This window comes from Oryctolagus cuniculus, chromosome 7 (assembly GCF_964237555.1).
Source record: "Oryctolagus cuniculus chromosome 7, mOryCun1.1, whole genome shotgun sequence".
In the NCBI taxonomy this organism is placed as follows: Eukaryota; Metazoa; Chordata; class Mammalia; order Lagomorpha; family Leporidae; genus Oryctolagus; species Oryctolagus cuniculus.
The window spans coordinates 52,287,708-52,303,769 of record NC_091438.1 but is presented as its reverse complement, the minus strand read 5'-3'; the positions used below and the strand labels follow the sequence as shown (position 1 = coordinate 52,303,769).

The 16,062-nt window shown below is 42.1% G+C and overlaps 1 protein-coding gene across 3 annotated transcripts in view; it reads right to left on the bottom strand.

Moving 5' to 3' along the window:
* SPAG17 (sperm associated antigen 17) overlaps nucleotides 1-16,062 on the bottom strand; it is a 274,935-nt gene that overhangs the window by 197,596 nt on the left and 61,277 nt on the right. For 2 of the 3 annotated variants that reach the window (XM_051857350.2, XM_051857352.2), the window contains one exon: nucleotides 7,699-7,830. The exons of the other annotated variant lie outside the window; for it this stretch is intronic. In XM_051857350.2, the coding sequence (XP_051713310.2) occupies nucleotides 7,699-7,830 (132 nt within the window). The remainder of the gene's footprint in view (nucleotides 1-7,698; nucleotides 7,831-16,062) is intronic. 3 annotated transcript variants of the gene reach the window in all.

Here is a 16,062-nt window from a genome sequence, read left to right as displayed (position 1 = left end):
TTCAAAGGTGAAGCATCCTTTTCTACCCAGCATCAATCATAGGAAAATCAGCTCCTATTTTTCCTTCCCTTTCCTTCACATTCTGTGTTAAGTCCCCCTCATGTACGGGTTTATGTCTTGGGACTCGCAGATTGAGTAGGGAGTGATTCAGATTAGGAGAGTATTAGGTTAGCAATGCTGACCCCCTAAATCTTCAACTAAACTTGGCTCACACAAGCTATTTCTCTGGTCTTTGTTGCTTCTGGAAAGCATAGCCTGCATGTTCCTATACTATGGTTATCTGCTTAGAACTTAAACAACTCAGACGGAACTCTTCCCAATTCAAGGCAAAAATTTGGGAAGGGAGCATCCAAAGAGTCCCTCTCTCTAGCATGTATGTGGAACATATGTTCCCCAGCATATGAAGAGTCAAGTTTGTCACAGAATACATTTTCTTTAAAATGCAGTATGTACAGAAAGCATCTGGATGCCACCTATTATGAGGAGGCTTTGGATCAGCAAAGAGATTTCTTAACCAATTAAGTCACATAGCAGATGTGGGGTTCTTGTCTTAGCAATAGCTGAAAACAAAATGTGTTAGCACTTCACATACTCAGTTGAGTATCAAGTGTTATCTACCTAGAATCCTTACTCTCAAATTATTCTCAATTTTTTCTTTTTCCTTTATTATTATTTTATTTGTATATATTTATGGGGTACATAAATACATGTATACAATGATTAATGGACAAATCTGGCTACTTAGCATTTCCATTGCCTTAAACATCTTCCCTAAAAAGATTAATGTTTAACATGTAATAATTATACAGATTAAGAATTTTCCTCTTCTAGTGGGACAACCTAGTTAGTTATTTGATAGTTCAAAACATCTTAGGCTGTATTTTATTTCTAAATGACTTTTTGATGTAACAATTCAAATGATATTCACAATTATTCATTCTACTCTTCAGCACGTGGGACTGGTAGTAAATGGTTGTATTTCGTGTGATTCTTACAGCTAATGATGAATCTACATATTTATGTATAACTTTCTGTTTCATATATGATGCAGCCTATGATTCTTATCATGATATTATTAAGAAAAAGAGAGGAAAACCTGCTCATGAAAGTGTGACTCACTCCATTATGATGTGGTTTATGAGAAACTGTGTGTCCTAAGGTTTACTCCAGTTCTTCTTTAAGACATCACTCAGTCTGATAAAACATCTATTCTGCTGGTCCCAGATGGTGGGAACCCACAAGATGGGCTGAAAAAAAAACCTATGAGGTTAAATAAAAGCTCGAGAAATAGTAGGTTAAATGACATTAAATATTTATTTTCATAAAACCCATTCATCTTTAACCAGATATTATGCTACAAACTCTGTAAGAGTTGCATATAATACTCAAGTGATTTCCAAGTTTATTTGACTAGACAAAGGGGTCTTTTTTTAACTTTTTTTTATGAAGAATTGAGTATAAATGATCATTGAACCCACTTTGGAAGTATGAGACTGCAGGGACATTTTTGGCCCAATTAATCCAGTTTTATAAATCTATGCTAAGGATATTATTCACAATAAAGGAGAATCTACACTACAAATTGCATTACTTATTATGAAAAAATATTTGAAAGTTAGAAAGTTATGGTTGTCCGGCCGGCGCCGCGGCTCAATAGGCTAATCCTCCGCCTAGCGGCGCCGGCACACCGGGTTCTAGTCCCGGTCGGGGCGCCGGATTCTGTCCCGGTTGCCCCTCTTCCAGGCCAGCTCTCTGCTGTGGCCAGGGAGTGCAGTGGAGGATGGCCCAGGTGCTTGGGCCCTGCACCCCATGGGAGACCAGGAGAAGCACCTGGCTCCTGGCTCCTGCCATCGGATCAGCGCGGTGCGCCGGCCGCAGCGCGCTGGCCACGGCGGCCATTGGAGGGTGAACCAACGGCAAAGGAAGACCTTTCTCTCTGTCTCTCTCTCTCTCACTGTCCACTCTGCCTGTCAAAAAAAAAAAAAAAAAAAAAAAAAAAAAAAAAGAAAGTTATGGTTGTCAATAGGATATCTCATAACCAACAATGATGATATGGTCATTTTGGATAGTGTGCTGAGTAAAAATTATGATAAATTTTAACTGAAAAAATATGGATTGGATTTTAAATATTTTTTTTACAATGATTACTTCTTGTAATGAACAAATCTGCAGAAAGAAACAGCAGGGAAACACACCAAAATGTTGACTTCACTTTTAATAAGGTTATGGCATTGTGAATGCTTTTCCTTTTCTGTTCATTTTGTTTCTTACCTCTCACCCTACCTCCTCGATCTCTACCCTCTCATTCTCATTTCTGTTCCTCTACTGAATAAAAGAATATAATGCATGAAGTTGAGTTAGGAACTTGTTTCTCTAGAGAGCTGCCACAGCGTAGGAAATAACTACCCAGAATGTATTTCAGGGGGGAATTCCTAATTCATAGAATCAGAACACGGCATGTCTGTGAGGTGGTGGTGGCAGAGGTGGTGGTGCTGGTGGTGGTAGTGAAGGGCTGGGCCAGATGTCCACATGTTTGCTACCTGTATGCTCCTATGTGACTCTGAGAGCACACTGCTTTAGCTTCAGATCAGCTACTGTCACGCCACCTCACCAAGAAGGGCAAGAGGACGGTATGAAGATATTCAGAATAATCTCAGCAAGTCTAGTTCTAAGAGATTCCTCTAAAGACTGGCTCATTTCTGGGTGGAACTGGAAATTAAGTCAGGATTCCCTTAGAAATCTGTGCTTGGTTAATTCTGAGGCCTTTATATTTGGTGAGTTTTGTTCCTTTCCTTGACCACTGTCTACACCTTTTATCCTCATGATGTTGAATGCAATGTAATCGGCAGGACCTAATTGTTGCTGGAAGATCACCGAGCAGAGCCTTTGTTTGTACAGAAAAACATATCTGGGCAGATACGCTACTGATTGTGAGCCAAAGTTGTCGTTTCATAATTACTGAGACACACTTGGGAGGGGTAAGCATGATGGTTGAGAACGTGGGAGTCTTGGCAGTTTGGATTTGAAGCTCAGCTCCACCAGCAAGAGTGACTGTTTGGCCTTGGAAACAATACTGACCTTTCCACACTCTCAGTTTCCCCATCTGCAAATTGGGAATATTCTGTACTTCACAGAGTCATTAAAAATGCATGCAAATGGGTGGCGATGGTGCCAGTCATTAATGGTAGCTATAATTACTAGCTGCTACAACCGTGGTTCTTTATTTCTAAAATGTGTATTTCTTTAAATTTTTCTTGAAGCCCGTAAAATATTTTAATTAATTAAAAGCAAACCAATGAGGAAAGCACTACTCAATTTTATACATAAGCCAGCCGGGGAGCCATGTATTGTTGTCTCTCAGTTGTTGGGTTTTGAGACTCTTTAGATCCAACATTCATATTGGTAGTGTCCTCATTTCGATAATCCATCCTCAAGAATTCTATCCAGTTAGTGAGGCAAGTTATTCCTTTCCTGAAACCACGCAGGTCCCTTGAAACCAAGCTCCTGCTCTTCCTCTGTTTGATTTCTTAAAATAGTTTTTGAAGATTTTAACCGCAACTGAATCAAAACTAACCAGCCTGTAATTTCCTGGTATGTCCCTATGGCTTTTCTCTTAAAACAAAACACACACAGAAAAATGGCATTACATTGGCTGGTTTCCAGTGTTTCGGGGTTTCGGCTGGAGTGAGCTGGAAAATGTCTGCGAAAGCTACTCTAATTTCTCTTCATCCAGCTTCAGAGAAGGTTGTTTGTGGCTTCCTCATGATGTATCATCAAACTTTAGGCACTTTTAATTTGCAGCTTTACAATTCTGGTACATCAGAAAAATCACTTGACTAAACATATAAATTTGAAAGAGAAAGAATTGTTCTTCTTTTATATAAAAAATATGCTTCCTAAAAATCCAAGAAAGTATGCACTGGTTATTTGAATACATAAATTAAAAGCAGAGTTATAATATATTTGGATCTTTTCTTCAAAGCTACACAAATGTTCTAAGCTCAACTTAGAGGAAGATCAGATCAGATTTAAATTGGCCAGTCACTTAAATGGATAATGATTTTTTTTACATTACAACCACTTTTCATTTTTTTGGTCATGAAATGTTTTGTTAGAATTCTCAATACAGATAAAATATTTTGACTCCTAATTAAGTTTTTTGGTATTTAATACATATTCAAAATTAATACATAACAAAAAAGTTGGAGTTAAAATGAAGTAGAATTGTGAGTGAAAATATAGAATTCAGGTAATGACTAAATTAAAGCATAAGCAGAATAAAAGACAAGGGATTTATTTTGAAACTATGACTAAAATTATGAGAAAACATATGCCCAGTATATTGTTTCTGTAAAGGTTTGTTTCAAAAAATGTTTGTTGAATTAATGAATTAACAACAGATTAATAATGATGGGGTTATTGTATGAGAGAAGTCATATTCAGAAATTCTGAAATGTTAAAATATATAGAAATATGCTTCATTTTTTGGTATATATATTTGGAAGTAATCAATAAGGCATTTCCTAATAAATAAATACTTTCAAGTAGATTCAATTTTTTTGTAACTAGAGGTCAATATTTTTGTCCCAGAAATTCGTATGCTAAAGATTTTAAAATCATTCTTAAAATATCTTTCTTTTTATTTTTTATGTTAATTAACTATCAAGTTGCTTGCAAAATAGAAAGCAAATGCAATGTTAAGTACAGCTCAGATAAAATGCTGAAGTTATTAAGATTAGTTGAGTAAAAGATGACATCTTTACTGTATTTGGCAATTGGAATTATATTGTTAACCATTTATTTTTAAGAAAAGCTTATTGCTTAAAACAGGATCAAATATATAGTAATACACTACATCTGTTCCATTGGGGGGAAAAGAACAGGAACCTAATTATATTGGTAATTTCTGTCTTCACCTTATCTTTAATGTTTTCTATAATTATTACTATGGGTATTTTTAAAGCATTCATTCTTAAAATTACAATTCCAAAAATTGAAGAGAAGAGGAAGAAAACACTCTGTGGGTTGTGTAGATGTAAGCAATGATCCTTAATAAACATTTGAAAGAAATCATCCTCACAGATTTCGTGTCGAGGTTAGGAAGCTGCAGACGCAGTTTATCCTCTGGTAGCAGCCTCAGCATCCTGTTCTAGGCTAGGAGAGAGGAAGAGTTGGAGCAAACAGTTCTTCTCTTCTCTTCATTTGCTACTCCACAGCATGTTATCAGCTTTCCATACTTTGCGCTTACTTTGCTTTCTGCCAAACTGCTTGGCTGACAGGCACTCAACTCTATTGTTCTGCCTGACCTCTTGGGCAATGCTGTCAAAATGTACACAGATTTTATCATCCTGCAGGGAACTCCATTTTGCCTTTTCTGAGAGAATTTTCTAGACAGGATTCCATTCCAATCCATTTTCAGCAATTTATTTAGCACCTACTCAAATGGTTTTGACTCAGAAATTTGAGGTTGGTGCTTTGGGATCCCAAAATAATGAAGACACTAAATTATGTAATTGTTGGCTCTCAATTGCTGAAGGAGTTCTCTTATTGCATTTCTGGGTCCAGTGACTTTTTTTTTTTTTCAATGTCTGAAGTCCAAGCTCCAATTCTTTAGGACTCTAAGATTTTCAACAAATAAAGATTACTTTCATATATTCAGAATTACTGTCTTATTATAGTTCACAATTTAAATAAATGCTGAGAAAAATAATATTGAAGGAATATCTTTATGTCATTGTAAGAATGACAAATTTTCCTGTGCTATCAGGATTTTCCATTCTTTTTTTTAACTTAAAGTTTGTTACTGGAATTTATAACCTACTCCTGTAATAAACAATTTCTGACTTATAGGTGGCATATAAGTTGATGTTCCCTAAAAACACTATTTGTAGGTGCTGTGGAAAACACAGAGCACATAGAAGGTGCAGGAAATTTGTTTGCAAGATTCACAGTCTACTTTCTATAATTCAGATTCCCATATGGCACTGGAATTTAAAGATGCAAGAAGAGATATGTTTCTATACTAGTGTGAAATTTTCCAATTTTTCTTTTGCCAAGTCTTAACTTCCCTGACAATTTCATAAGGAACACCTCTCCTGTGTGTGCTGGAAAGGGGTTCAATAGGTAGAATCTATACTATCGTCTATGTTCACACAAACAGAACTTTCCTGGGGACAACATATGCCACTCTAGGAAAATGCCATATAAGAAACTTCTTTGACAAACCTAAAGCCCTATATTACTGTTGTTTACAATTATACCATCAGCAGCTCAAGCCTGGTTTTGGGGGTCTTGCAAAGATGAAGGTCTTATTGGAATCTATTCCTTTTCTTTTTTTTTTTTTTAATAAGCCTGCCTTTCTTTTTTTAAAGTATTTATTTATTTGAAAGTCAGAGTTACACACACACACACACACACACAGAGAGAGAGAGAGAGAGAGAGAGGGGTCTTCCATCCGATGGTTCACTCCCCAAATGGCCTCAACAGCTGGAGCCATGCCAATCCGAAGCCAGGAGCCAGGTGCTTCCTCTGGGTCTCCCATGCTGGTGCAGGGGCTCAAGGACTTGGGCCATCTTGTACTGCTTTCCCAGACCATAGCACAGAGCTGGATTGGAAGTGGAGCATCCGGGTCTTGAACCGGCACCCATATTGGATGCCGGTGCTTCAGGCTGGGGCATTAACCCACGGTGCCACAGCGCAGGCCCCATGGAATCGATTGCTTTTCCTTTGTCCTCTCTCTTCTATGATTTTCCCTCTTCCATTTCAGAATATAAAGAACCAACTTCACATGATAATTTTATATACACACACATATACACTCACACACATTTGACATCTATATACAAAAACATTTGCGTTTCCAAAAAGTACATCAGCATTGATACATCTCTAATTTTAAGTAATTATCATAGCAAATAGATTTGAACCTGGCATTACTTTGTAAAAAGTATTTTAAGATACTTTTTAGGTACAAATATGAATCTGGAAAACACACAGACTGACTTCCATGGGCAAATTAAATGAAGGCCCACATGTGAAGAAATTGACGAAACTATGGGAGTAGAGTGATGGGCTGCTGGTGAAATATTCTCACTGTTACAAAGGTACAAATATGCCTAATATTTTAATAGGCACTCCTATTGAATATAACATATTTAATTAACATAGTTAAAAACTGACCATGAGCCCTCCTCACTCCCTTTTTAATATTCACTTCTCCTGACTCCCCCATCTTCTCCCTGGCTCTCTCTTTGGCTATTATATGAATATGAAGCTCTTTCAACAAGCTTGTGCAAAATTAAATTAAAAGATAAGTTTATTTTGGTGCAAAAACACTTGAGATCCATGCATATGTGAGCTCTTCAAAAATATCCATAAAAGTGTGTATTATGAAAAAAAACTGTGCATAGATTTCAAAAATCCTTTTGCAAGTACCCTCGTATACTACCATAGGTACAATTTTGAGCATATGCCCTGGAGACTGTCATTTTTAAATGTACGGTGGCTTATTGTTAACAGACTTCTAACTCCTCCAGTAGACTTGGAGAACCTTGCCCTTGAGAAGTCAAGGGGACAGTTGAATTTGCCCGGCACCACTTCATGGTAGGTTTATGAAGACAGGAAGTGACCTTGAGAAACCTGGCCCCCTTCCACTCACTGCTTGCCCTCCATTAGAAAACCCACGATGGTGTACAGTACCTTCTTTTCGTTGTCCCCTCGCAGTTGGTCCCTGAATTTAATCTGGAGCAGTTGAAATTTTAAGAGTTTTCCTATCAGTGGTAAGGCTAATTTCTCTCCACTATCCATAATTGTTTTTGCTGCCATTAACACCTGTGAAGGAACACAATGATTGGGAAGAGTGACAGCTTAGAACCTGTGGCACAGTCTGTCGGTGATGAAAAAAGATGAAAGAGTGTTTTACGTCTTGGGATATTTGCCTTACTAACAGTGCCTCATTGCTGGCCAAAGATGATGATGGGGGCAAAAATGCAGCATTTCCCCTGCACCGGCAATGGACCGGGTTGTCTGAATATCAGTATGTTCTTCCAGACAGGCAGAGGGCTTTCCACAATGGTGTCAGGCTCAGGCTCCCAACAGAGGATGCGAGAGAGAGGCAGGGCCGCGTGTTCAGATGACTGATGGGTCAGTTTCACACTACAGAAAAGTCTATTGTTGTTTGGCATAGCCAGTAGTCCAAACTGTCAAACTCTGACTTATGAGGACGTTATAAATTAAATAGGGTTTTATAATAGTGGAAATGACGATGTTAGCAGCCTTTTATTTCTTGGTGACCAAATTCAAATGAAAGATAAAAGCTGCTTGACACAGAGGCGCCATATGAATGTTGCTCCCCCTTGCAACTCAATGCTGATCCTGTTGGTATGCGGCCTAATTGGGGTGAAATAAGGTTATTGAGTTTTCCTTGGGTGACGACAGCCACTAGGAACATACAGCTGTATTGTCCAGATGTGTGGCACTGACAGCCTGTTTTATGGCTGTGTTTTTTACAGCTTGTTTCCCCTGAATTTCACACAACTCTCTAACATCTGGGCCCTTTTCCTTGGAGCCCTATAACCACTTTATTTACTGCAAAAAAAATAAAATCACGTAAAATATACCACAAAAAGTTGTTATGTGTTTCTCTTTATTCATGCTGTCTCCCTAATAAAGCTCACCTTTGCCTGAAGCACTGTCACAGAAGTAATCCAGTTAAAGTATTTTTCGACTTGTTTTTTAAGCGAGCATCATATTTATTTATAACCTCGGGATGAATTAGGTGTTACTAAAATGTTCTGACATGTTGCTTTTCTCCCCCGCCCCTCGCCCCCTCGCAGCAATCACTCCTCGGGGCACATATGGTGTCAATTTCAGGCCCTCGGTCTCAGACAATGATCGCGCACCCTGCATCTCACGGGGCTGTGTCTTCTCTGAGGCTTATGCCAGCTCTTCGTCAGGGCTTTCCTGGCTGGTGCAGTTCCTTTGGACTTTCCAGTTTGCCAAGGGAAATAGGCGAGGGAGGGCGGTGCTTATTTTGCTTCTAACTGCAGAATGCCCCGTGGTTGATCCTATGCCAAAATGTAACTGGACCTCTCAGAGTCCATACTGCTGCCCCCCCCTACCCCCCCAACCCCCGTGACATCGCAGGAGGGGAAAGTCGGGGAAAGGATTCCTTTAAAACTGCCACGTCTGGAAACCAAAGGCACCAACCAAGTGTCAGAAAGCGGCATGCGTGTCTAAGTAAGCGCTCGCCAGGGAACACAGTGCCCTGTTTTGTGTGCTGGTTCCGCTCCAGCGAGCACACTTTGGGAAAAGGGACACGATGGTTGTGATCTCTGGGAGTGGGAAGACCTGCCGCACGTGACCATTAAATGACGGAAGGGAATCCCAAGGGGGCTGCCAGTCAGGCGTTTGCTGTAGAAGGACAGCTGTCAGGTTGGGTCCAACCCCAAGCGTAGGTGTCAATGTTTGGTTTGAAACAGATTTCTTTTCTTTTTTTTTTTTTTTCCCCCAAATGCCAGCTAAACAGTGTGCTGACACTCAGGCTGCCTTGTGACGTCTGATTCAAAATATTCAACTTTGGATTTTTAAAGCTCACAGCAGTCTGGGGTGGAGACAAGGAAAACACTGGAAGGCAGGCAGCACAGGGATGGGCTACCCAGGAGGGGCTGACGATCTGTGAAAACAGGATGTTCACCTGTGTCGGGGGGCCTGGGGGAAGCCTGCCTGGCGTCACGGTGATGGATGAGATGTCTCTGGAGCTGCTCTCTTGTCTCCAGGAGTCCATGAATGTGACCTCACTCTGTTAAAATGTACTCAAAGCACAAGACATCCTACGAGAAAGGTATTTTGCAGGCCATAAAAATTATTTCTGGTTTGCCTAAAACTGTCTGTAGAGTGCTCGGTTTCAAACAGAAATCACAGGGTGCCGTGATGTCCTGGCCTGCTGCAGGGAGATGGGGGACGTGTTTGGGGTGTCACTGGGGCTCTCACAGCACATGGACACAGAGTGAGTGTAGGTGTGGGCAAGGCAGTGTCCAGGAGGGCCCTGGGGAAGCACCCTTCTCCCAGCAGCCCCGGGGTGGCCCACCTGGAGGCAGACTCCATACCAGACGCACCCAGGGAAGGGGACCCTTAGCCCTGGGAGAGGCCAGCGCTGCTCTGCAGAGACTTGACTTCCCACCAATGCTACATTCGAATGACACGAATGATCCTCAGGATAATTAATGAAACCGAAAGCCCACGCTGAACTCAAAACCCAGGACTGAGAATTTTCCTGGTATGCGGGTCATCCCCACGGGAAGCAGAAAAAGAAAGGCGTTTGGAAATTAATTTCCACTAACAATTCTTTCTCCTCACACTCTATAATTCACAGTTCCACTCAGCAGTTACCCAGTGGCTCGGTCTCCGAGGAAAATCACACCCTCCAAGGATCTTTATTTGAAGGGTAAGTCTTTGAGGAGGAAAAAAAAAGTAAATGAAATAGAGACAGAATTTAAGAGCTAAGGTACCTCTTCACATAACATTCCGGAAAGGCCTCCCCGCCCCTGCCATGCTCGCACTGAATCAAAGAATCCTCAAACCTTCAGCCTTGCAGCATCACAAAGGGTATTGGTCCAGTAGCTACAGCTGATGAGTGCGTGCACACCTGTGACCCTGTGCATGTGTGTGGTGTGCTGGGAGACAGGTTGGCAAGGGCTGCTGCTCTGGGGTGATGAGGGACGTAAGAAAAAGAACAGTGAGCTCGCAGCAGTTGGGAAAATTTACAGAAACCTTAACTTCCCAATCTAGACAGAAAAGCAGTGCTCAGTGGGTTAAGACCTGAGTGAGGACCCATCTGGTCAAAATGCCAAGTGGGTATGCCTGGCATGGGTGAGAAACTCCCAGCGAGACGAGGCTCACGGGTAAATGAGACTTGTGGGTGGGAGAGACTGTCGGCAAGCGAGGCGCACGTGTCCCCTGAAGCTCCTCAGGTCGGATCTCCGCCAGAGGGGCCTGCAGCGCTGGTGGCAGGGGCGCCAGGCCAGGTGATGGCAGGTGTTCGGTTCTGGGAAGGACTGCGGCAGAAAAGAACAAGCCTCTAGGAGTGTAGTGGAGGCAGGAAGGCGTGTTTCTATCTTACTGTGTGAAGTCACTGACTGTGGGGTTCTGGGTACTCTTTATTTTTCTGTTAGGAAGTTTGTGATTCTCAGCACACCAGGACATAATAACATTTCCCTCTTTATCACTGACCTGGCTCAAAGACTTACACCATCTAATGACTTAATAATAATAAAAAAAATCTACCAAATGGGTCACATTCCTTCCTTGCCCCAGAATCAGGCCCTTCAACAGACATGAGCACACTCTGTTACTACTTCACATTAGCAAGCACGAGCATGTACGGACACTGTGGTGTAGAGGTTAACCTTGCAACACCGGCATCCCAAATGGGTGCTGGTTTGAGTCCCAGCTGCTCCAGTTCCAATTCAGCCCCCCTGCTAATGCCAAGTAGTTGGGCCCCTGCCACTCAAGTGGGAGACCCAGATGAAGCTCCTGGCTCATGCATGGCCCAACAGATGAAAGATCTCTCTCTTGTTCTCTACCTCTCCTCTTTCTGTAATTCTGCCTTTTAAATAAATAAATAAATAAATAAATCTTAAAAAAAAAGAATTGCTCTACACATTCCATGGAGGCCAAATGTATATATGTATGCATGCATACAAGTAAATGTACTTATGTATATAAAGCAAACTGATAGATATGTATGTACACATGGGTATACATATATACACACAGGCATGCACATATATGTGCTTATGTATATGACAGAGATGTATGTATTCATGTGCAGATACACAAACACATCCGTGCACGTATATGTGCTTATATATCAGACTGGTATGTATATGTGTACACACATATGAACATTTGTACACACATGCATGTGTGTGTGCTTATATACATAAGACAGGGAGACAGTGATAGAGAGATAAATAGGCAGATAGAGCACAACCCAGAGATAAATAGGCAGATAGAGCACAACCCATCCCATGAGGTCTGATTCCCCTGGCATGCCCACAGAGGGGCTCCTGGAGCAGTCTGAATCTTTGCTTGGCTTGCTGCACTTCCAATTCCAGATGAGTTCTAGGGAGTATAACAGTTTGGGGTCTGCATTTCTCTTACCTGAAACAGGCTTTGTGAGGGAGGTGCTGTGGGAGAGAGTAAGGTGTGGCTGAGTGAGGCAGAGAGCAGGTGGGGTGGGGAGGGGTGGTCAGGGGGGAAGGTTTTCTCTTCAGGAGCTAAAACAGCCAGGGATTCCCCTAAAAGAATCCTTTGATTTCAGGGCCTTCTTTGATAATTCACAAACTATGACTTCACGCCTAAGCCATTTTCTTTGGGTTTGTGCAGTAGGAATGCTTTGGATACATAAAGACTTTAACAAACAGGAGCAGGATCTATAACCTGAAGCTCGACTCAGTCCAGACTGGCACGAGGCTCAGCAACAGGCTTTTTTTTTTTTTTTTTTTTCATTTGACAGGTAGAGTTGCACAGTGAGAGAAAGAGACAGAGAGAAAGGTCTTCCTTCCATTGGTTCACCCCCCAAATGGCCGCCACGGCTGGCGCTGTGCCAGTCCAAAGCCAGGAGCCAGGTGCTTCCTCCTGGTCTCCCATGCAGGTGCAGGGGCCCAGGCATTTGGGCCATCCTGTACTACCTTCCCAGGCCACAGCAGAGAGCTAGACTGGAAGAGGAGCAGCTGGGACTAGAACCCGGCACCCATATAGGATGCCGGTGCCACATTAACCAAGTGAGCCATGGTGCCAGCCCAGCAACAGGCTTTTGACACACAGAAAATCTAACTTCTATTTTTTTTTGTATCATATTATTTTGGGTGGCTCATTCCTTACTATGGGATCAGTTAAAATTAAGAATGTATTTTCCCTTCCTCCAGGTTACAGAGTCTCACTGCTACAGAAGTGTATCGTGAAAAGAAAACACTGCCCCAACCCATGCATGCGCCATTCCCACTTTGCAGAGGTAATCATGGTAAATTAATTTCCATGTATCCTACTTCCTGTACACGTTTACCCAAACATAGGTATATCTGTTTTGTATTTTTTTTTTTTTTGACAGGCAGAGTGGACAGTGAGAGAGAGAGAGAGACAGAGAGAAAGGTCTTCCTTTGCCGTTGGTTTACCCTCCAATGGCTGCCGCGGCCGGCACGCTGCGGCCGGCGCACCGCACTGATCCGATGGCAGGAGCCAGGTACTTCTCCTGGTCTCCCATGGGGTGCAGGGCCCAAGCACTTGGGCCATCCTCCACTGCACTCCCTGGCCACAGCAGAGAGCTGGCCTGGAAGAGGGGCAACCGGGACAGAATCCGGCGCCCCGACCGGGACTAGAACCCGGTGTGCCGGCGCCGCTAGGCAGAGGATTAGCCTAGTAAGCCGCGGCGCCGGCCTGTTTTGTATTTTAATGCACGTGGGATTGTGCTATTCGTATTAAGTGATTTGTAGCTTGTGTTTCTGTATAAGGAGGTCTCCCAGGACAGCTTTCTATGCTGACACATTTTCCTTATGTGTGCATTTTGTAAGAGTACAGTTGCCATTGTATGGGTGTTTTGGTAACTTAACTAGTTCCCTACTGATGGACATTTCAGTTTTTTTTCCTATTAAGTACATGTGTGGTTTTGGTAGTAGCATTTTTGTTCTCATAAACATTATATGATAGAAACTGTTTCCCCACAGCTATTATTAATGCCAGGTAGTCATCTACTTTTCTATCTTTGTTTATAATAGTACTGATAGATTTTTCTGTGATCTGTATGGTACAATATGGTAGCCACTACTCACATGTGACTATTGAGTATCTGAATATTGCTAGTGAGATTGAGGAACTGAATTTTCAATTTCATTTTTAATTGATTAAAATTTAAATTTATACTTGATGTTAGTCAAAAGGCCGAGAAGTGATGAAAAATTTTAATTTAAATAGCCACACTTGGCCAGTGGCTGTTGTTTGGGTCAGGATAGGTCTATATGACAGTGAAAAGTAGAAAACTAGTATCTTATTTAAAATCAAGTTCATGAACTTATCCCAGCGCCTTGTCCCTTTGCTTTTCGCCCCAAAACGGCAAGGAAAGATATCTATTCAGCATCATTCCTGGTACATGTTACTGATGTAGGAGGTGCTAGCACGCACTAAATAAAGATGGTTCACTTCGACTGGCACGATGCTGAAGGATGGAACTCTGTGGCTTTGAGGCTGAGGTGTCTGTTCCTCTCAGGAACTCTGCCTTTGTATGGATGAAAGCTGCTATGGGGCAATGGGAAGGGTGCAGTTTGCTTCTGGCTTGTTCCTGATGCTTTTTTTTCCCCTGCTATGCCCCTCCTGCTTTCAGCGGCCCAGTGCCTTTTGGCTTTCTAAGTCCTTCCTGTCACTGAAATAGAAGAGATTCAACTTGGTAGCTCACTTTGGATGCAAAGGGAAATTCTATACCTGGGAGTTGGCTGTACTTTGAGATTTTAGTCCCTATTGTGGAACGAGACAGACTGGTGACTTTCCAAGTCATGTCAAGAATTCAGCCATGGGTATTTTGGTCAGAATTTAGGATAAGAAGCCATTATTTTCTCCAGCCTGAAAACTTGGCATGTCCTTGGCTGGGTTCTGAATCAAGGTGAACACAGTCACAGCTTTTGTGGTGCTTGGAAGCCAAGGGCATGAGCGCAGCACCTAGGGTGTCACTGCTCGCAGTGCCTGTTATACTTCATCACTGGGTCACTCCAAGGAAAGGCTCTGAAGTGAATATGGAACATGGCCACCTCCCTCTAGCCAGGGGCAAAAGCATTGGGGCAGGCGGGGGTGGGGGTGGGGGTGGGGATGGGGGAGGGTAGGAAGAGTGGGCAGAACAAGGGTGGGAAAGTGTCTCTGTATTGTGGGAGGAGCGAAGACAAAGGAGGCACTGCTCTGGGGAGTGAGATCTGGGACCTGTGAGTGTACCTGTGCGATATGGAGGAGGAGTGGGTGGTGCATGCTGGGAATACATGTGTATGTATGGGTGTGTATGTGTATGTGTGTGTCTGGGTGCACAGAGGAAGTATGTTTACAGGCACTTGGTGATGTGTAAGATTATTCAAAGATACTCAATATCTAAAAACATTCCCAAAACAGATTTGTGCTCATTGAAGAATTAAAAAAAAAGAATCTAACATTTTAATTTGCACTTTAAAAGCAATATTGATGACTACTACTTCTATCTAATTATGCTGCAGACCACAAGGTGTTATGTTTACCATTAAAAATGTCAGATTTAATGTATCTAGTAAGCCAAGTAACTAGATAATGCCCCACCTTCAAAGTTTACTGCTTTCATAGCATGCTTGTTTGCTTATTCATTCTGCTTTTATCTTTTATCTGTTACATCTGCTACTAAAATGAAAACACAAAGAGGAACTATTGCCCCCATGTGCATAAGTTTACAGAATTTTCAATGTTTAGAGTAAAGGGGTGCTTCAGATGGGCCTGATTCTGCGTATGTGATGAAAAGGATGGAAGAGCAGGTGACTGGCAAATGGTTAAAAAGGGCCACTTACATTAACGGGTCCCCACAGGGGGAGATTCCTCTTGGGATTGTGGCTCCTTTGTTATAAGGGAGGAAGAGCTGGGTGTTGAAGTCCTAAAGTACTTGCATGCAACACAATGCAAAGTCCAGCTGCATTCACATTCCAGTCTTCCCCTTATCCCTGGGTAGTCCTGGGCAAGTGGCTTTATCCTTTTGGACATCAGTGCTTTTTAAGTGGACAGCAGACTTTGTCAGCAGTGGCACTGCCCACATTATGAGCCAGGTTACTGTTGCATGGGGTTTCCCTGTGCTCTGTAGGATAGTTAGTGTATCCTTGGCATTTACCCAGCTGTGATAGCCCAAAGTATCTCCGGACACCAGCAAATGTTTCCTGAGGGGAAACCTGACCCTGATTGAGAATGGGAAGTTGTACGGAAACAGAACATAAACAATGCTGATCTTGTAATACTGTGCTGAGAGTTAAATGAGATAACCCATATAAACACTTGGCATAGGCAATGATA